Source organism: Pleurodeles waltl, chromosome 8 (genome assembly GCF_031143425.1).
Source record: "Pleurodeles waltl isolate 20211129_DDA chromosome 8, aPleWal1.hap1.20221129, whole genome shotgun sequence".
Taxonomy (NCBI): Eukaryota; Metazoa; Chordata; class Amphibia; order Caudata; family Salamandridae; genus Pleurodeles; species Pleurodeles waltl.
Window position 1 is genome coordinate 320,685,147 of NC_090447.1, and position 22,811 is coordinate 320,707,957.

The 22,811-nt window shown below is 48.2% G+C and overlaps 1 protein-coding gene across 1 annotated transcript in view; it reads right to left on the reverse strand.

Annotated features, from left to right (window-relative positions):
• The window catches only part of F5 (coagulation factor V), a 728,300-nt gene that overhangs the window by 575,362 nt on the left and 130,127 nt on the right, over window positions 1-22,811 (reverse strand). Inside the window, exon 3 of the mRNA XM_069204171.1 lies at window positions 3,998-4,120. Within this exon, the coding sequence (XP_069060272.1) occupies window positions 3,998-4,120 (123 nt within the window). The remainder of the gene's footprint in view (window positions 1-3,997; window positions 4,121-22,811) is intronic.

Sequence of the window (22,811 nt, forward strand, 5' to 3'; positions counted from 1 at the left end):
GATTCTTGCAGGCTTCTTTGCAGCCTATAAATTTGCAAAAAAACAGGGTTAATTCACATGAGCAACAAGGCAGCAGTCAGGTACATAAACCAAATGGAAGGAACAAGATCAAAGCTACTGGTGAGTCTAGCCTGGTCTCTTTGGGAATTTTATCTACAGAGGAAAATATCTCAGGTGGCAGCATACCTTCTGGAAATGAACAATGCAGTCGTGGATTAGTATTCAAGGACCATATACGACAGCATGCAAGTGATGTCGTGATTTCCAAGTAATTCACACTCTAAAAAAGACATGGGGTTCTTTCAGAATAGACCTTTTTGTGTCCTGCTTGACAGCTCAGTTAGAGTTATAGCTGGAGACAGGTTCCTGAAGTTCTATCAAAGGACGCTTTTCTTCAGGACTGGTCCACTGAGAATCTTTAGGCCTTTCCACCATATATCATGATTCCAAGATACAATTCCATAGGTACCAAACATGAGATATATACATTCTCAAATTTAGGAATTACAGCTTGTTAAATGTAATAAGGAATCCCCAATGTTATCCTATGTGAGGGGTAGGCCTCACAATATTGAAAAACAAATGTGGCAGTTTTGTTTTACTACCAAGACATGTAAATATCAAATGTACATTATCAGTCTTTCAATTACACAGCACCCTGCCCTATGGGCTACCTAGGGCCTACCCCAGCAGTGATGTATATCTAAAAAAAGGGGGTTTAAGGCTTGGAAAGGGAGTTTAAATGTCAAGTTGACACAGCAGTGTGACACTACATTCAGGCTGCAATGGCAGGCCTGGGGCAAGGTTTAGAGTGCTACTAAGGTGGGTAGCTAAATAAGTGCTGCAGGTCTACTGGTAGCATTTAATTTACTGGGTATGTGGTATACCCTACAAGGGACTTACAAGTAACTAAATATGCCAGTTAGGTATTTACCAATCAAACCATGTTTCTAGGCGTGAGCTCAAGCACAGGTTAGCAGTGGTTAGCAGTGGTTAGCTGTGGTAAAATACACAGTCTTAAGGCCAACAAAACAAAAAAACAGCAAATATTGGATGTAAGCAGGCAACAAGTTTGTGGGAAGACCACCCTAAGGTCTGACAGGTCTAGCAAACTGCAATCTTGTAAACCTCTTGTAGAGGGTTACTGTGTCACAAACAGCAACATCATATGAATTTTAGACATCACAATACTAAATGGATTAAAAAACATGTGGGACTGTAATACATTTTTTACTTCCTAGAATACTGCACAAAAAGATTTTCCATTCTAGGAAGCAACTCTGTAACTCAGGGTTGTGGAATTCCTATAGCCTGATGCCGAGGACATATTGTTTGGGGTCAAGGACAACACATTTTGATGTCTAATTTGTCTCTGGGACAGGCAGGCCCAACCTGCTGCAGCACCAAACACTTTGGCTGCCAGTATACAGTATCACATTTTAGAGATGGGAAGGGAATTGTCTGCAGTTGAGAAGATATTTTTGTCCATTTGTTTATGCTGTTCGAGCTTATATTTATATTTCATTAATGCAAAGCCTTTAGTATTAGGGTGAGCGCTTTGAACAAAATAAACAAGCATTGACAAAGCCAATAGGTCTGACATCAGTGGTCAGTCTTTTGCTTTTATCAATGCATGTCTTATTTTGACATGACTTTTGCAAAACTTTATTGTTTTTGGAATATGCAGGCCTTCACCATTGTCACAAACATTGCAAAACACAAAAATATTTTTTGGTCTTAAAAATTGCACGTTGCAACAGTAGTTTCTGCTACTGAACACCACTACTTTGTGTGCAATGGCGTAACACAGGACCCCACAGCCCTGTTGGGTGCGGGGCCCTGAGCTCCAGAGGGCCCCCTCAGCCCAGTACCCTGGCCCGAGAGCTCCTAAGTGAGTCTGCGAGGGGGCCCTCCATGTACTGGGCGGGGGGGGGCATAACATTTTGTTACACCAGTGTTTGTGTGCTGATATGCTCCTTATGAAACAGCAAATTGATATTACTCACAGTGAAGGCACCCAATAGATGGACAGCGAGAGAGAGATAGCATTTTAATAAAAACAAAAGGTCTTGGTTAACGCCAGACCTAATTTGGGGACAAATTGTTAAAGAAAGTCAAAGTTGTGCACCCATGGTATATGTCTTTGCATTAGTGCCGATTTACATATTTCATGAATTCACAAGAATTTACAGAAGTATAAAAGGAAATCGTACTGCTAGGTAATATTTTGAACTGTATTTGAGCATGAGCAAAGATACATGTGTCGATTTGCTTATTCAAAAATATGTTTTGTTTACAATTTCACTTTCCTTCCATCCACTTTTTTTCCCAACCCTGGAAGAAGTTTTACTTCTGCCCTTGTCAGGAGTAATTATCCAACCTTTCCCAATATATAAATAGATTCGAGAATAGCTTGTGAAAACCTATAAGACATTCAAGTTAGCAAGTTTGCACAGACTCAAAAGGGCATTCCAACCCGGGAACCTTTGTTTACCACTACCTCGTACCAGGGCCGGCTTTAGGGCAGTACGGGGTGCTTACCTCTGGGATCTGGATTGATTGCTGTGTTTAGCAACTACTTATGAAACTTGCAATTTAAAAGCACCTGCTGAAAAGTTTCTTGTGCTTCCAGCCTTCAAGAATCAATTAACATGTCAAGATGCCTCTTGTTATTAATGTTCTTGCTAGAGAGAGAGATCAGAGGTTTGTCTAGCAGCAGCTTTGATTAGCCATAAAGTAGCGTGGAGAGTAAATATGCCTGCTGCAAAGAACAGAATGATATTTTGTTTGGATAGCTGAGTGGATTAGTAAAGCCAGCATTTACAAGCATTTTAAAACAAATGAATGTATGTGAAAGGGTGGTTGTGGAGAGATGAGTGGCACATTTGCCGGGAGGTAATGAGGGAACTGAGGTGGTATCATGGGCAGGGGGTGCCAAAAAAAGATTGTTGCACAGGGGCCACCAACGCTAAAGCCGGCCCTGCCTCAAGCCCAAGTATGTAGATCTGCGGAAAGGTGGTAAAATAAGGAAATTGCTAGTATTCAAGCCCTTCTATAGTATTAGCCCTGGCATAATCAGAGAGGCTATTAGCAGAGCTCTTACATAAGGAGATGGCTGCCATAATTTGTCGCCGCTCTACATGGCACCAAAGGGACAAAACGATTTTTTTACAGGGCAAGTAGATTTATGAAGGAACATGTCCTATGGACCAGTAGATATTTTATTAAATTACACACCCCTGATAACTAGTAAAAAAAACAATTTACATCTTAAGAAAGAGAGAAAGGTTCTACCATAGATGCTATACAATCAGCGGATGAAGCTCACAAACAGTTTCAGACCTACACTTTTCTAACTTAGTGTACTCAAGTTTCAAAACAAATAAACTGCTGAAATTTGAAAAGATCAAAAGTCATGCCTTAACTTAATGTCTTTGCCCTTCAGTTCAGCAGAGAATTTTTTTCATGAATCTCTGCATCATTCAGAAAGCTTACGGAGGCAACGTCAACTGTTACACTTGCAAAAGCTGTCCCTCTCAAAACATTAACCTATGCTCTAAGATCCAGTATCCCTAGGTTTAAGTGGCAGCCAAATTTACATAACAGATATGGTGGAAAAAGCTTGGCTCCATTTTTGGGAGTAGTGTAATTCCTTGCCTTCAAAGAGAGCTAGAAAATGAACTTCTTCAAAGATGCTTTCACAAAACTTCTAGAATAACGGAAAAACGTTATTCTCACCATTTTCCGAGCTACTGGATACTGTTATTCTAAGATCACCCTGTTAACCCACTCATCCTTACTTATAATCAGGGTCCCCCACCCCGAAATCAATCAATGGGAGTACTCTCGGTAGAAGATAAGACCTAGGGTATCATACTGTGGACAGTCACTTACTCATTGCTGTGAAGTGGCTAAAGATGGCCTCCACATGCTTGAAAAACACTGAAATAGGTGAAGTAAAAAATGACACTGCTTATATAAGAGAAATGTTGCTTACCTTCTGATCTCTTGCCATAAGCAACACCTTGTGGATGAATGGTGAGAGGCTTATTTGCCATGTTTTTAAAATGAACCATCAAAACGTCACCAACCTCAGCACGAAGGGTTGGTCCAAGTATACCTAAAAAAAAAGAATTTAAAAAAAAGTGTGAGCTGTTTGCTAGTAGTCTGCTCTTTTTGCTGCAACAAGTTTACAGAGACTGGTTACAGATAAGCCTCCATTTTTAGATGCAGACAAAGTAATATGAACATGAAAGACTATAAATAGTAACCAGATATGAAGTGAAGTAAGATTCACCTTTCATGTGAGAACATTGAACAGACAACTCACAGAACATGAAAGTAATCAAAGCTGATTACCTACAAGGAGTAATTTCATTCTCAATGATGGGCCCATATGAACTAAAGCTAGGGCAGTTTGAAGAGTGCAGTATAGTGGTATCAGTAACTGGTATCATAACACCAAAACCTACAACAGTTTCACCAACATACGATAACCATGCCATTCACACTTTGGGGCATAGGGAAAAAACAACAGAACCTCAACCCAACACCTTAGCAGAATCTTCTAAGGATTGTTTTTTGTGCAGGAAAGTGTCGCTTCCTGCACAACAACAAATCTGCGAGTAGCAGAGGCCCCCTTCACCATGGCACAAGGGTGTCAGCATTAACGCTAGGCAGCCACAGGTTTGTCAGCGCAGGAATGTGCCATATCTTGACAGATTTGATGCATTTGACGCAGTCTAGCAAGTTGTCTTGCTGTGTCAAGTAATGATAACTCTGGGAACAGAAGTCTAGGAGGCAGAGCCCAAGCGCATATTTAATGGCTGCCTTGTGAATCTCTTCCGCCGAATGGTGCTCACATTGTGTAAATATAGCAAGTTTTAGTTTTCACTTTAGTTGAGCTAAAGATAAGAAAACTTAACATTTTGCTTCTATGGAGAGATGCTTTACATGATCTCCTCATCAGGGAATTCCAATTTCCAAGGTTCTCAGCCTTGATCACAGGCTTGACCAGTGCTTGATTTGAGCCAGTGGCTGCCGGTGGGGGCCACCAGAATCCATTTTTGAGCACCAACACTTATTTTTCCTGATCTGAAATTTCCAAGAGCAAAAGAAGGAAAAAACATACAAATAGGAAAGAACAGTGAAAAGAAAGATGGAAAAACAGCACGAAGGGAAAGAGTAGGGACCTGCAGGAGTGAGAAAGGCAGGGAGAATGCCTAGAAGTGGATTAAAGAGGCCTGTTAAGAGCTATGCAGCCATGCTATTCAGCGTGCCGTCATTTCATTGCACCAGCCGTGGGTTTCTGAGTAGGGCTTCAGGCACAGGCACTTTTTCTTTTACAAATCAAGCACTGGGCTTGACACTATTGTTGCGTGTGAGAGACACTGAGGGCTCAACCGTTCTGGAACCTCTGCTTACCTGATACGGTGTTCTTAAATGTAGACTGGAGCGGGGAGCTGCGTGTACTGCCATAGATGCTCCAAAGTATGCAGTAAGTTCTGCCTATATGGTTATCATTGACTGCTGTGCTATGCAATTTAGGGACTACAATCGTCCCTACTCACCGGATGAGTATCTCTGGACAACAGCAGGGAGTGGAGGTGAAATCTCATGATCAGTGCTCACACCACTGTAGCAGCACAAACAAGTAGTCATTTTGGATAGGGCTCTGTCTATGTTGATGACATCACAGACAGGATAAGCAGCAGCCATATTTGTTTGAGCACAAGTTATGTCCACTCGGTCTGCACCTTGGCTGTTAGAGCTCCAAAATGAAGTACAATCATAACACTATGCCCTTGCTGTGCAACCATGCACGGCAGGGTTAAAAAAAGGTTCAATTGTACAAAATGTGATAGGACTGCTAATATTTAAGCACAGAGTAGTGCAAGATTTGTAAAACGATTGGACTTCTGCGGTATGAAGCCATCAATACTTGAGACATCAGGCAATGCTGTATGTGGAGATCCACAGAAACTATGACTCTTGAGTCAGTGACCTGCTTCAATATGTTTGGAACCTTCAATGATGCTGTAGCAGACTAGCTCATCTGCCTTGGTTCAGTGACATAGCATTTAAAAGCTCTGCTCCATAGCCCAGCAATACCAACACTAATACTATGAAGCTCCGACCTTGCTGCTGATGTATATAGTGTAGTACTGAATGTTGGTATCTGTGGGACTCTTCCATTGTCAGACACTATCTCAGTCAAAACCAAAGGGGTTTTGCAGTCCACTGAGGACAAGTCCTCAATAACATTGGAATCCCTAATATGGAAGCTTAAGGGCATTGAACCTGTTATTGACACTGTGCAACACTCTACAATGGACATTAATAAAGAAGTTAGGTTGATCTACACACGCTTGTCTGCTTTTATATCCAAACTGGTGGGAGGGAAAGCCAAGATGACAGAGGACTACGATGTGACTGCTGTTCTCTCTGCCCAGGACCCAGAGTTGTCAACTTGTGACACAGTCCAGTAACAGCACACTGGCATCGGGTGGTGTTCCTGCGGCATTTGGAGGTGTGTGCAAATGGGGGGAGGGAGGCAACATTTGGTGCCAGGTCCAGATACGCAGTAAATCTCAAACATGCAACTCTGGCAGCCAAGTACAATTGTAGCTATTAGGAGATGGTAGAACCGTCCTGAGACCATGGCGATCCAGGGACAGGGCCTTGCTCTAGGCTCAGAAGGTGGGTCACACTACAGGCATCAGATGAGTGAACAGCTACTTGCTGAGATGGATGTGGTAAGTGGCCCAATGGATGGTGGCCTTAGTGGCCAAGTCAAAATGGCAGCCATTCGGCTGCACTGAGTGTGGCTCCTGAGGTGCTGATCTTGTGGAGGATGAGGCAGGCTGCCTGTGGCTGATCGGCCTCACTTGAAACGCTGAGGGGCCAGTCCTGCCCCCTTGAAGAGCTCCACAACTGGCGCCTGACAGGCAGTAGGCCTGAAAACAGCAGGCATGCCACACCATTGGAAGAGCATGAAAGGGGCAGCCTGAACAGAGACTTCAGCAACTACAAACCATGGCTGGGAAGAGCTCCACCAACAACAGTAACTACAGAGGATCAAGTAAGTAGGAACAATGCTCCCCTAACAGGAAGTGACTAGAGGCATAACAGGTAATGTAAGAAGATGGGCCAGGGTGAGGAGCCCAGGAGTAACAAGACTTGAGTGGTAGAGCTGTATCATCCTCGAATGGCATAAATTAGATGATTTTGCCTGGTTGAGTGATATATGTTTCCCAAAATTGAAAAGTGTGATGAAAACAAGTTTTTCAAAACTCTTAACCTGAAGTTTGGAAAAACTTGTTTGATATCCAAACATATTTAAAGCTCATATCTGAGTGATAAAATGATGAGGCTGTGGGAAAACCTATAAATAATATTATGACTTTGGTGTCAGGATCATTCTAGCTATATTTATTATGTATTATCCATAAAGAGGCACTTCAAATAGAAATATAGGACCTCATTACGACTTTGCGGTCTAATTAAAAGGCCGCCAAAGCTGCAAGCGCCGAAAGACCGCCAGTGCTGGCGATCTTAGGACTGCCACATTATGACTGTCGTCAGATTTCCACATGAAATCGGGTGGAAATCCAACAGCAGTGGTGTTGGCGGTCGGCAGGGAAGAGGCGGTTCCACTGCAGGCACCAACACCCCAAAAGGACCCCACACGCCGTATTACAACCCGTAATACGGCGTGGTGGTGTCCTGATGGCAGGGCGCTGCTGGCGGTGGAAGTGCCGGGATCGGTCCCCTCTCGAACAATGAATGAGGTAAGGGATCGTCTGACAGAGGAGGACGGGGTGCGTGTGTGAGTGTTGTGAATGTGGGGGGAGGTGGGTGCGTGTACGTTGGTGAATGCGGATGGATGGGTGAGTGCGTGTGTCTGGTGTGGAATTGGGGGCGTGAATGGGTCTATACAGTGCAGAGAGGGGCGTGAATGGATGCATGCAGGTGACGGGGTGTGAATGTGGGTATGCACTGAGGAGGGAGAGGGTGGAGTGAATGCGTGCGTATCAGCAGTGTTTGTGTATATATGTCAGTGTGAATGGGTCTGTATGTCGCTTTTGCGTGGGTAAGTGGGGGGGTGTTTGGGTGTAGAAGTGTGTGAGTGAATACATGCATGTATGTGGAAGTGTGTGCGAGTGTATCCTGGAGACAGGAAGGCTTATTACTGTCACCAGGATGCATGACCCCCAGCTTTTTCTGGTGGTGCAACCACCAGAAAAATGCTGGTGGTCTCCCGCATCGTAATACCACTAGCGGTATTACCATGTCTGCCATGCTGGAGGTGCTCACCTCCAGCCAGGTGGACTGCAGAAAAGCGGCAGGATGGGCAGAGTGTCGGCGGATTGGCTTTAAACCAAACCGGTTAACTCGTAATTTGCCGGTCTTCAGACTGCCACCAAGGCCCTGGCAGTCTTTGATCGTCAGAGTCGTAATGAGGGCCATAGTTTTTTCCCTTCTGGTAACTCTGCATGATTCACTGAGGTAATCATAGTAATCTTGTATGACAGGATCAATATTACCACATTAAAATTATTATTCTCAGTATGATTTTCACTGAACATAAGTAGCTCTTATTACAGAAAAGGCTGAAGACCCTGAACTACGGAGTAGCACAGCAGAAGGAGACATTGGAGAAGAGGAAAGAGAGTAGCCCAGAATTGTGACATCGACGTCAAAGAAAGAACACACACTATGGGAGATGTTTTTGAGATTAGCTGCAGCAAAAGGAGACACTAGCCCCAAGCAGGACCTAGAGACAACAACTATCAGATGCGACCCAGGCACGACTCCTGTCACCAGTGCAGATGCCCCTATCACCTTGTCCTTCATGGAGGAGAAAGCAGTTCCAGAGCTGGCAGATTTCCACCCTGAAGTCAGACGCACAAAGGAAATACATGACCTTCAACTGGACTCGGCAGGAGAAGTTGAGGTTGAAGCCCCCAGGAAACACTGTCAATTAAAGATCAAAACATCAGCCTACAGAAGCTCGTGGAAGGCCTGGAAAATAGGTCACGCTGCCCAAACATTAAAAAATGGGACTATCCCTAGGAGATGAAAGCCCTAATGTAGAAGCCTACTTACAGGGGCTTTTCAAAGTAATCCAGACATTACAGATGGAGCTCTGGTCATGCTGGACCGGATGCCCCTGGTTGAAGCTCCCTCTACCCAGCGTACCAACCCCCCCATCTATTCTCATGTGTATCAGTGAATTTAAGCAGACGGAAGAGATCATGGACCAGGCCAGAAAAAAGGGCATTGTCACTTTTGAGGGTGCCAAGATTTTGCTCTTCAAAGATCTCTCACATGTCAAACTTCAGAAAGGCTGGCCCGCCCTCCCAGATACTGCCTTCCTCATAGGGATAGAGCCACCCCTTCAGGCTTATCTTTCAGTGGTAGGGCCAGACCTTGCAGAAGAGGTCTCTTTAAAAAGCCAAGTGTATACTGAGCTGAACGGACATCATGATTCAGGATGCTGGACAACTGCCCCTTGTAAGATAAGAAGAAATAAACCCAAAGGGGTAGAGATAGCACAGGAGTGGAGGACCCTGCTTCTCAGCCTGAGGGAGAGCTCACATGCAACACAAAATGGAGCGCTGAAACTTTTTAAACACTCACCCCCAATTACAGATCTGGGTTTAATCCATCACTATTTTGCTCACCATGCCACAACAGTTTGGACGCAGCTGGGGAACAGAGTCAAGACTGATTTACATATGGCTGGGTCCAAAGTGCGGTGGCATGGTGAGAAAGAGAACTATGGATTAAACCTAGATCAGTGATGGGGTTGAGTGAAAAGTTTCAATACTCTGTCTGTCATCCTTTTTGGTTGCTAAAGTTGCCCTAAGTGGGAAGAGCATGCCCAGACATGTGTCCCGGGCTCATTGTTTCACTGAATTCAAGCTAGCCTGGCAGCTGAAGTGTGACACCATGAAACCGGTCCCAGGATGCTTGTTTTCCGTCCTGGGAGAATCCAGGGAGAACCAGGCCTGGCAGTTCAGACTGGACTGTTCCAATGGGGAACAAAGTCAAGACTAACTTGCATATGGCTAGGTCCAAACTGGGGTGGCATGGTGAGCAACACAATGATGAATTAAACCCAGATCTGTGACTAGGGGTGAGTGTTTGAAAAGTTTCAGCACTTTGTCCGTTATTCTTTTGTATTGCTAAAGTTGCCTTAAGTGGGAAGGGTATGCCCAAATGGGGGTCGGTGCTCACTGTGCCACTGGATTCAAGGTAGGCTGGCTGATAAAGGGTTATTCCCTGCAACCAGACCCAGGATGCCTGTTTCTGGTCCAGGCAGGACCTGGCCTGGCAGTTCAGACTGGACTGTTCCCCTGGGGAACACGGTCAGTGCTGATTTGCATATGGTTGGGTCCAAACTGAGGTGGCATGGTGAGCAAAAGAACGATGGATTAAACCCAGATCTGTGACGAGGGGTGAGTGTTTCAAACGTTTCAGCACTCTGTCCATCATCCTTTTGTGTTGCTGAGGTCGCCTTAAGTGCAAAGGTTATGCCCAGACGTGGGTCCCATGTTCCCTGTGCCACTGGATTCAAGCTTGCCTGGCTGATGAAGGGTGATACCCTGAATCCAGTTCCAGGATGCCTATTTCCGTACCAGAGAGGACCTGGTCTGGCACTTCAGGCTGGACGGTTCCTGGGGGGGAACAAGGTCATGACTGATTTGCATATGGCTGGGTAAAAACTGGGATGGCATGGTGAGCAAAAAAAAGGATGGATTAAACCCAGATCTGTGACGGGGGTGATTGTTTGAAACGTTTCAGCACACCGTCCATCATCCTTTTGTGTTGCTGTTGTTGCCCTAAGTGGGAAGGGTATGCCCAGACATGGGTCCCATGCTCCCTATGGCACTGGATTCAAGCTAGCCTGGCTGATGAAGGGTGATATCCTAAATCCAGTTCCAGGATGCCTGTTTCCGGTCCAGGCAGGACTTGGTGTGGCAGTTCGGGCTGGACTATTCCCATGGGTAACAGGGTGAAGACTGATTTGCATATGGCTGGGTCCAAACTGATGCAGTATGGTGAGCAAACAATGGATTAACCCCAGATATGTGACTGGGGTGAGTGTTTGAAATGTTTCAGAAATCGTCCCACTCTCCCTAATGCTCTTTGTACTCTATATTGAGCCGATAGTGGAGAGAGTAAGAATGAAGAAGGGAATAACAGACGTTAGAATCAGGCCAAATATATAAAGTTTCAATATGTACACAGACGATGTTCTTGTCACCTTGTCAGGCCCTGTGTGATTGCTACTGGTGCTACGTGAGAGTTTTAGCTGAAACCTCCAACAATCAGTTTTCTTAAGCATCCTTCACTCAAAAGAACAACAGAACTATATTCACTGACACTATCCATTCTAATTCACCAAAGAAAAGGTCACATATTTAGGATGACATATTGAACCCTCCCTATCTGCAACTTCTAAATTGAACTACATGGAACTCATGTCTGCCACCACAAAATACATGCAATCATGGCACAATGTAGGACTTTTATGGTTAGGGCAGATAGCAGCGGTCAGGATCACCATCCTATCAAAGCTCATATTCATGTTCCTTTCGCTACCACTCCAACCCCCTCCTGTAAGGGGGAAGTACTTACGCAGGAAGAGCTGAAATAAATGGCACAGTTAAGTCATAAATACTTAACTGTGTGATCTTTTAATTCATATGAAAGGCCTACCAAAGGCAGGCGTTCAAGAGTCACACCCATTGGAATCTATGCTTCACCCTGTGCTTTGATGCGATAGTGCCACAATTTATGGGGCTAATGCAGCCCCACAATAGTGCCATAACACATGAGGCCACTATGGAAATGTGCATCAATGTGCGCCATATTAGAAATATGTGGCTACCATGGTGTCATCAGCTGGGGCAGGAGGGATGCAAGAAAATTATTGCATTGGGAGCAATCCACCACTGCTGTGCAAATTGTACCCTATACGTGACGCACGCTGCAACACAGATAGAACAACAAAATTCATTGGATATACAAAGATCTCAGAAACCCCCATGTCACTCCTACGCCACCCCTGAATCATTGTACAAAACTGTGGCAAATACAAATTTGATAAATCTGGAAGCCTCCAAAAGCTGTGTGGGTAACGTGAGGCATGAGAATACTCCTAGAAATTCACATGGAATGCCAACTACGTGCAGTGTCAGATGTGAGAGGGGGCACATAATTACCAGGCCATGGTAAGGCATGCAAGGTGCCTTTCCTTGGCATGATAAACATGAGCTACTATACAGCACCACTGGAGCAGAAGGTAACAAATATGCACTGATGGATCACCATGATGCCAGTGTCTGGAAAATGTGGCACATATGTACCCATTTATGATCAAATGATGTTGTGCAGCGAAACAGCAAAGTTTGCTGTGAGGCTAGCTGGATCCTTTTAAATGAGTAGGGATGTGTAATAGTCACTGACATGCAATGTATCCCTGAACTAACCTTGGTGATGGGCCAAATATACCATGGCCAACACCAACACAGCCACACAATCATCATGGTGTAGGGCAGTTCTTGTGGCAGGTCCAAATGCACATGTGCAGGAAGGGATACACCCTGCAACATCAACTGACAGGAATGCTACCTGCCACTTACAATGACCGTTGATGATTGCAACACACTGGAAGATGCAAAAACTCGGCCAATAACAATGTAAGTCCTTTGTAGCACTACAACAATGGCACCCTTGAGGTGGTGTTGCGAGCTGATGCATCTGTACATCAAGAAGTCTGAAAATGTATTAGGTCCCTATGTCACCCCCACATGTGTTGTAAGCATGATGGAAGGGGGTGAGTTGTCCACATGCATCATCGTCCTCACCTTGAGTCATGTGTTGTGTATCCTGCACCACCCATTGTAAGAATCAACTACCTCTTGTGTATGTGTTCAAACAGGAAGGTCTCCCTTCCTGCACAACAACAATCAGCCCTGAAATGCAGGCGGCATGCTTGCACCCATGCTGCAAGGAGACCTGAGTAGCAAGGATGAGTGTTGGTGTGCAGGAAGGGTGGACATCTCACCCCCTTACATCACTATAACAATACACCTGATATTGCAGAGAAATAAGATACATACTCAAGAGTCATGCCTTGCCTTGATTAAAAATCAAAAACAATGCCTGTGGAGTGCAGATGCCACACAATCAACTTAATGTAAGGGGTACATATGCAGAAGTCCATGATAATTTATGCATGGTTGGTATAACGGACTAGGAAATGGGGATTGGAAGATTGTGCTGATGGAGCTTAGCTAAAATGGCACTCTGGTGGAACAGTGTGCCACTAGGGGCACATAAGTGAGGGCCATGATGTGTGGCTATGGACCATGTCACTAAGGTACCAGGATCTAGAAAATCATGACTTATGTCAACAGATTCTTAGTCCAAGTGTCACATTGCACTATCCCATTGCAGATGATGATGCCTTAACTCATGCCGAGCTGCCAGTCCTGGAATTCTCTGATGATTTGGATGACCAACTGCCGACCGTCAATGAGGACACCCTCCAGGATGTCCTGGGTGCCATCCAGACACCACCTCGAGTCGCAGGGAGGACAGACAGCATTGTGGTATCGCCATATGACCAACACACACCACTGGCCAGCTCAACAACCCTGGACTCCCAGGACCCAGACATGATCTTCCAAAAATAGTGGTAGGAGTCCAGCTGGAGCTGGCACAGCATGTGTGGGTGAGGATGGAGACCATGGTGGGCAGGCTAGAAGGAATATAGAGGTGCCTCAGTCCCAATAAGGACAACTCTGCTGCCATCAGAGGCACCCACTCTCCGCTACGTGGTTTTCAGCAGTCTCTGGCTGACATAGCTGATGTCCTGAGGCAGAGGGTTGAATAAATCCCCTCCCAAAGTGCCACCTGCATGATTGACAACAGGCTGGGAGCTATGCAAACTGTTCTGGAGTCCATGCAGCAGATGCTGGGCTCCCTCACTGACAACCCAGCTGCCTACCACCGTAATGTAGCTGCTGTGCTGCAAAATCAGCAGTTACTCTTTGCTGCAGTGATACCTTACATCTCTCTAAAGATGACAGCTGCCAGGACCCTGGAAACCACATCTCTGTCCTCAGATGTGTATGCCCCCCTCAAATTCAAAACCACCACCACCCATGGCACAGGAGGCATCGCACACATCAGAGGATGAAGATATGAAAGGAATAACATTCACACTAAAAGCCACCGGGTGGCTACAGTCTGTAGCACATGGACAGTACCTCTTTAGTTCTGTACTGAAGATCATGTCAGAGTTGTAACAACTGGCAACGTTCCCTCTTCACTCACTCACTGTTGACTTACCACACATCAACTGTCATTGTGGCCAATCCCACCGATTTCCAATTTGTAAACCGCCTGACTGATGCACTCCTTTACTACACATATCTCATAACATGACCACCCCCCAACCCTTGAACTCTGTCTGGACAGCCAATAGTTTGCAATCCATCATGGCATCAATCTCCTGTACAATGAACATCATCAGAAACCAAACGTGCACATGTAAATAAATATACTGAAGTTACAATTTTGTTGATATTGTGTCTGATGCGGTAACTGTATGACCTGAATGCATTGTGTGAAACCAATTCACAGAGTACTTAACAAAAGGAAAATCCTGGTACTGTGTCACACACCACACTACACACAATGAGTGAAACATGATCAAGCTGACTGATAGTAATGTGGAGTGGCAAGTAAATTCTGAGTCTCCCAAGCATGCCATGCAACAGGTAGGATGCAAATTTGGCTGTGGCGCGCATGATTTACTACATTAGTGTTTGGGAAAAGCTAGGATGTTAGCACCAGTAGGGTAATGATGCAAAATCCAATTTAGCCATGTGTGTTCCAGTAACAATTTTCCAATTTGGGTGAGTGCACTTACATCAACTACTAAACATTGAAAGTCTCAATACTTGCCAACACAAAGGAATGGTGTAAGAGAGCTTGCTTTGGGGGGGGCGTGGCTTCGGGCGTCAAGATGGCGGTCGCACTCTGAGAGTGCTCTGGACCCCTCCGTCATCCGCCCATAGCTAACGCGGTTTTGCCGAGCGAAGGACGCCGTTCCGACTCTCCCCGTGATCCTTGGACCCTGAGGAGCCGGTTGAGGTGAGCGGTTGCTGAAGGCAGGCTCCGATCTTGCGCCGCGGCCCGACCGGCTCCCGGGGGAAAGAAAAACAAAATGGCGGCCGGGACTGAACATCCGCGACCGAGTCGGCACCTACGCCGCTGCCCTTTCTGACGCCGCGGCGCCAGACTGAGGGTGCATTGAGAGCCCTGGAGTGCGCTGGGGCTGCGCTCCGCACATGGAGCCCCGCGGATTGAGGAGGTGGCGCCGCCCCGGCCCAGGAGAGAGACCCCGCGCTGACGGGGCCGCACCTGGGTGCCCACTTAGATACACCGGTGAAGAAGACCTGCAGGGCCCCGCCGGGCTGGAGGTACGCCGGGAACCCTGGGGTGCGCTGGGGCCGCGCTCCACACGTGGAATCCCGCAGACTGAGGGGGCAGCGCCGCCCGACCCGAGGGAGGGGCCCTGCGCCGACGAGGCCGTCCCTGGATGCGCTCTTAGTGACATCGGCGGAGAGGATCCGCGGAGCCCCGCCGGACTAGGGGTGCACCGGGAGCCCTGGAGGGTGCCGGTGCTGTGCTCTGGGCGCGGAACCCCACAGACTAGGGAGGCAATGCTGCCCCGGCCCAAGAAGAGGGGCCCTGCGCTGGTGGGACCGACCCTGGGCGCCCACCTGGAAACGCCGTGGAGAGGATCCGCGGAACCCCGCTGATTTGAGGTGAGGCCTTGTTGGAATGAAGTGGAGTGGCGCGACAGCGGTAAGGAGGATGCCCCCTCCCCCCCGGTGCCTCGACTGACTTAAGGTGAGGGCTGAGGACGTGTGGTGCGCCTGAATCGTGCAAGGGATCGGAAGAGGCCCCGCTAGAGGCGTGGAGGCGACTCGGGGCTGGAGAGGTGGGAGAAGAGACTTGGAGAAAGAGACGCTCTCCCCCCACTCCTCATCAATTTTCGAGCAGCGGTTGACAAACGGGCCGATGGGCTGGGTTCGCCCTCCCCTGCTGGGCCCATGACCTGAATAGGTCTGCTGCGGACCACAAATGCGACCGGAAACAGGCCGTGAACTGACCTTGGGCTACTGCGACACCTAGGGGGGCTAGACCCTGGGCCGAGGTGCCTCTCTCCTTCTCTCTCACCTCCCCCCTACGCAAAGGGTGTCGCTGAGAAACCGTCAAGGGGGGAACCACGAGCCAGACCCTCCAAACGGAATCGGCGAGGAGGGTGTCCACATGGAGCTCACAGAAACACAGACGGACCTGGAGGAGGCTTCGTGCCGTCTTCCTGGCCTTCGTGCACATAATACTGAGAACATCCGTACCTGCCCGCAGTGGCGGGTCCCCACCGGTGTGGGCCCCCCCACAGATTCACGATCATAAGAAGGGAACTGAGGCCCAAGGCTTGAACTGAAATACTGCAAGAATTAACCTATCTGACTCCCCCCCCCTACACCAAGATGGGGAGAGACAAGGCGAACAAACAACCTCCACCCTCTCAGCAAAAGATCGACCAGTTCACGACGCCGACGGGCCAGCGAGGAGAGGGGGACACGGCTAGTGGGGGCCCGGCGCCAGACGGAGTGAGTGCCATCCTTCAGGCAATCCAAACATCGCAATCCGCTGTAGAGACCAAGATCGGGGAAGTACGGGAAGATGTAGGCCTTGTTAGGCAATACCTCAGAAACGCAGTGAACCGGATCACTGAGGTTGAGGCCAGAGTCTCCCAGACTGAAAGCGATCTAACCGACCTTAAAACCAAGGTAGCCCAGCTGCTGACTCGATCCGGAGAGTTGCACCGCCGAGCAGAGGACGCGGAGAACCGGTCAAGACGCAACAACCTGTGCTTCATTGGATTTCCGGAGGGCATAGAGGACGGCTGAGCCTCCGAGTTCCTGGAGAAATGGATCAAAACCTGGATGCCGGATCAGTCCCTCTTGCCCTGGTTCGTGGTTGAACGAGCCCACAGGGCACTTGTCCCTCGCCCCCCCCCCCTGGCGGCCCAAAACGCCCGATGATTGCTCGCTTCCTTAATTTTAAAGACAGAGACAACATCCTTAAGGAGGCTAGACGACTGGAAGATCTTCAATGGGAAAACCATAAAATCCTAATTTTCCCGGACTACACCTGTGAGGTCCAGACCCGCCGTCGCTCATATGAGCACGTTAAACAAAAACTTAGAGCAATGCAGCTTTCCTACAAGCTCCTCTTACCCGCAAGACTCAAAGTCCCTTTGGCCGGGAAAGCATATTTCTTTGAAACACCTGAAGAGGCATGGGACTGGCTAACGGAGGAGGGCATTGGAGCCCGGAAGGGGCCCCCGGGTCCGGTGGAAAAGACCCCCCGGGTGGGACCCCGCCTCCCAGAGGGAGCCCCGGGGGAGCCGAAGGCGCACCAGGTTCTGGAGGGGGAGGAAAAAAGGCACAGACACTCCTGTGGACAGTGAGGCAGCCCGAAATTTGGACTCACAGATAGAGGGAGGTGCAGATCCCCCCGGGCCTCAGGCCTTGGCCCAGGCGACGGATGATTGCCGATTGAGCCAGTCCCCGGCATTCGATTAATACCGCCAATGCAACATACTTGGCCCCTGCTGGAGGATCTCAGAGGGGGGGCCCGAGTTGTTCAACTTATAAGACGTGGGCCCCTTGGGGACCGCCGTTGGTCGCATTGTGCCCCTCTAATGCACGGCACCTGGTCTCGGCACACGGCCACTAATTGCAATTGATCCGGTTAAATGGAGGGGTCCACCACTCCACCCCAATGATAGTCCTACTGGCTATCTGGTTCTGGTTGGGTATTTGGGCGACAGATGCTTCCAGGGTGGGAGTATGGAGAGGGGGGCAGTTGGGGGGGGGGGGAGGGTTTGAAACCAGTTTAAAGCGTAAAGAGTGGCTTAACCTTGTTTGTTACTTTAATGTTTCACTGTTATGTTCAAAATGGCCGTCCCTAGATCCACAGCCAGACACTCAACCTTGTACAATACATATGCAACCCACGCCTGGCATACATTGACCCAGGTCCTCTCCTGGAACGTAAATGGCCTGTTAGACAAGATCAAAAGGTCAGCAGTATTTAGCACCCTTCGCAGATATTCCCCCTCAGTGGTCTTCTTACAAGAAACTCACCTCCTCTGGACTAGATGCCCCATGCTTATGCGAGGAGGGTACGATAGAATATACCACGCGGGCTTTTCTAGAGGCTCCAGAGGAGTGGCCATCTTACTCCACCGCTCCCTACCTATGGTGCTCACAGGCACGAAGTCCGACCCACAGGGCAGATTCGTAGTAGTCACAGGGACGCTCCACGGGTCGCCAGTAAACCTTGTATGCGTGTACGCCCCTCCAACGGGACTAGACGCCTTCCTTCTCTCGCTCCGCCGCGTGACAGCGGACCTTCCTCAGGGGACTACCCTGTTGGGAGGAGACTTCAATGCCGTTCTCGACCCCAACCTGGACGTGTCTGGCGATGCCACTGCCAGTAGATCCAGCAGGGCTTCGGCCCTCAATAGCTGGGCCGAGAGCCTAGGCCTATGTGAAATATGGAGAACCTGGCACCCCAGGGAGCGGCAATACACGCATACATCAGCTGCCCACCAAACACAATCGAGAATAGATTTTATATTCATGCCCGCCACGGACCTCTCGAGCGTTACCGGGGCAGAGATACTCCCTCGTGGAGTCTCAGACCACGCTCCTGTACGTGTCCGTCTGGGCGGAACTGACCCTTCCAGGCGCCCGATGTGGCACCTAAACGCCTGGTATTTGCAGGATGAAGATTACACCCACGAGGTCAGGACTCATCTTATCCAATATTTTGACCTGAATATGGGATCAGTCTGATCTCCAGGAACAATATGGGCAGCCTGTAAAGCCACCCTTAGAGGGCAACTAAATACCTTCTCCGTTCCCGCGAGCGAGACCGGAATTCTCAGATCTCCAACCTGGAGGCCAAGGCCTTAAGATTGGAGCGCCAACAAGTGACTTCGCCGTCTGCCTCTACCGCGAGGCAGCTGACAATAGTCAGAGACAAAATCAAACATATAATGCTAGATTCGGCTAAACATATCTGGAGAGCCTCTGTGGCCCGAATATATGGTTGGGGAGACAAAAATGAGAAGCTTCTGCATTGGTTGGCCACCCGTCCTCTGGCCAACAGAGTTATTCCTGAGATTTTAGAGGCCTCGGGCTCTCTCGCCAAAACACCTATTGATATTGCGCAGAGTTTCGCCTCCTATTATGCCCGCTTATATGCAATGCACCCCCGCCCGACCATTGAGAGAGACGCTCCCCTTCTAAACGATATTACCCTACCCAAGGTCTCCCTGGAGACAAGAGACAGACTAGACGAAACCATTAGCCTCGAAGAAATCACCAATGCGATCTCCAGCCTGGCATCGGGTAAGACCCCCGGCCCGACGGTTTCCCAGCAGAGCTATACAGGAAATGCAGTGACATCCTGGGTCCACACCTGCTTAACATGTACGAAGAGGCTGAGAGATTAGGCCGCTTCCCCACTGAGATCGATCAAGCTACAATTGTGGTGATCCCCAAAACCCAACCCCCATCACGACATTGCTCGGCGTACCGGCCCATCTCACTCTTAAACACTGAGGTCAAAGTGCTTTCCTCGATCCTTGCCTCCAGATTGAAAAAAGTACTGCCCACTCTGGTACATCCTGACCAATGTGGCTTTATGCCCTCTAACAGCACCAGACACTGCATTAGGCGGCTACACCTGGCCCTGGCACACCACAAGACCCTGTCGCACAAGCCCCTGGCACTACTCCTACTTGATTTTGAGAAAGCCTTTGACACGGTGGACTGGTCTTACCTCGAGCAGGTTCTGCAAAGAAACGGGCTCGGCCCCAAATTCCGAAGCCTGGTGAGACTCCTATACTCCAGGCCGACAGCCCGAGTCCAGGTGAATGGAGTGGTTTCTGACCCATTCCCCATCGGCCGTGGAACCCGACAGGGATGCCCACTATCTCCCCTGCTCTTCGCACTGATAATAGAACCCTTAGCGATAATACTCCGAGGAGACCCACTGATCGAGGGCTGGTCCTGGCCCACCTCCTTAGAGGATCGCGTGGCGTTATACGCAGACGATGTCCTCCTATATATTTCCAACCCGGCCAAAAGCGGCCCCGCGTGCTAGAAATCCTAGGCCTCTTCGCGGAGGCATCGGGATTGATCCTAAACCCCACCAAGTCTCTACTGGTCCCCCTGCATCGCTCCAGAGATAGTGTGGACTGGCAGCGAAACATCCCAGTGCGAGGAAACAGTTTTAAATACTTGGGAATATATATCTCACTCCTCCCCGAGTTGACATGGGAGCTTAATATTACACCGCTAACTAGGAAAATCAAGACTGATCTCCTACGATGGAAGACCCTCCCCCTTAACCTGCTTGGCAGAATAGCGCTTTACAAGATGATGACCCTCCCTAGGCTCCTCTATTTATTGCAAAATTTTCCGTTCCCCATACCCATAAAATGGTTCAGGGAGATGGACTCACTGGCACGTCAATTTATATGGAGCGGAGCTCGCTCACGACTGGTGCTCAAAACTTGCCAGAGAGATGTATACGAGGGGGGCTTGGGCATGTCCAATATCCACTTTTACTACCTTGCGACGCAACTACTCGTGATCAACGACTGGGTGGGGGGTGGGTGGTCAGACCCGGCATACCAGTTGGAACTTCAGACCATGGGCTACCCTCGGATCTTTAGCACCCTCTATGGGGGTCCAATTTCCCAGGACATCCCGGATGTAACTAGGGTGGTTTTACAGGGATGGCAGACTTCTCAAAGGCTGACGGGGTGGCAGGGGCGTCTCACCCAGCAAACTCCGTTATGGCACGGGAGGCACTTGGCACAGGTGGTGGGCCTGGAGGGTTTTCGAAACTGGGATAACATAGGTATCTCCACACTGGGTGACGTCTGGAGAGGGTCGTACATGCGATCCTTCGAGGATCTCCAGAAAATATTCTCATTGAATAAGACACAGTTCCACAGATACCTCCAGCTCCGCCACGCCCTACTAGTACATGTCCGAGTGGGAGAAGCCATACCCGAGCATAGTCCTATGGAGGCCAAGATGCTGATGGGGGGCCTGGGCAGGGGAGGTGTTTCTCAGATATACCGTGCCCTGGTCACCGGCACCCCGGGTCCCCTGGAGGGGCTCCGCCGGAGGTGGGAGGGATGGACGGGCCCCATGGAGGAGACGGACTGGGACGAAGTACTGATGGCCCTGCGCGTCCTAGCTATGGCTACACGCCTTCGATTGATACAAATCTATTATCTTCACACAGCCTATCTTACACCCGTCAAACTACACAGAGCGGGCTTATGCCCCACAGCGGAATGCCCTCGCTGCAGAAGCCCTACAGCCGACTTTTTCCACATGGTGTGGACCTGCCCAGCCATGGTGACATATTGGGAGGCTGTTTTGCAGGAAATCTCTGAGGTCCTACAGGAAGATATAGAGAGGAAACCTCTGCCTCTCCTTCAGGGGATCATGGGCGACACTGGGTTGAGGGGATCAGATCGAGCTTTCCTTGGGGTAGCGTGCCTAGTGGCCAAGAGGGATATAGTGGCGGGCTGGAAGGCTAAAAGTGCCCCAACACTGACTAAATGGAGAAGAGGGGTAGACTGGTGTGCGCAGAGTGACAAACTTGTATACGAGGCCAGAGGCTGTCCAAATAAATATAATAAGATTTGGGGGAAGTGGGAGGCCGCAACAGGTCCCTAATTTAAACAATGTATAGCCGCCAATTATATTGTACTGTCTGGAACTATGGGTTCGACCGTTGTTAGATGCCCGTTGGCATCCTGTTAAATGTATGTATCATTGTATTCACTTTTTTTGCAAAACAATAAAAAGTCCTTATCAAAAAAGAGAGCTTGCTTTGGGATCTCTATTCATGCACAACACTTACAGTTACACTGCTGATGACTGTTGTGAGTAGCTGATATCATACCGTTGCCAACCGGACAGGCACTTGGACATATGGGATACACGTAGTCACACATGTAGAGTGGGAATGGATGCAAAACCAAATGTTTTTGTCAAACATGATCTGTGCACAAGACACCGTCCAGTTAGCAAAGCATGAATGAGACCATAGTGTGCTAAATATCAAGATTTAATAACATCTAAAATGTACTATCCTAAAAATTCCTAAACTACAGACTAACCTACACGAACCTAACCTATACTATCTTAACTTTAGTTATATCTATAGCTAACTTATCTAAACTTATGCCAAACATGTAACCCCACACGATACACATTAACCTCCCACCCCCTTAAGGACATCAGTAAACAATGACAATAGTGACTAGAGTTAAACATTAATTAACTGAATGTATAGGCTAAACAAATATATATTTTGTTGTATTTCTTAAATGTAATATTTTTTTGAACAATAACACATACCCAAACATGACCCACTCCCTAAAAACACCCAAAAACCCCAACCCCACCCCCCTAAGATTTAAAACTATGATCTAAAGTGAACCTAACCTACGCTAATTAAACTAAGTCTAACAATCTCGAACCCCTAGTGTAAGAAAAAAAAACCATAATACATGGGGAAATAAAGGTGAGGAGAGCAGGAGGGCTAAAAACATTTCATAGCTTTGAAAGTTTCCTCTTGAAGTAGCATAACATCCTGTAGGAATTCTCCTG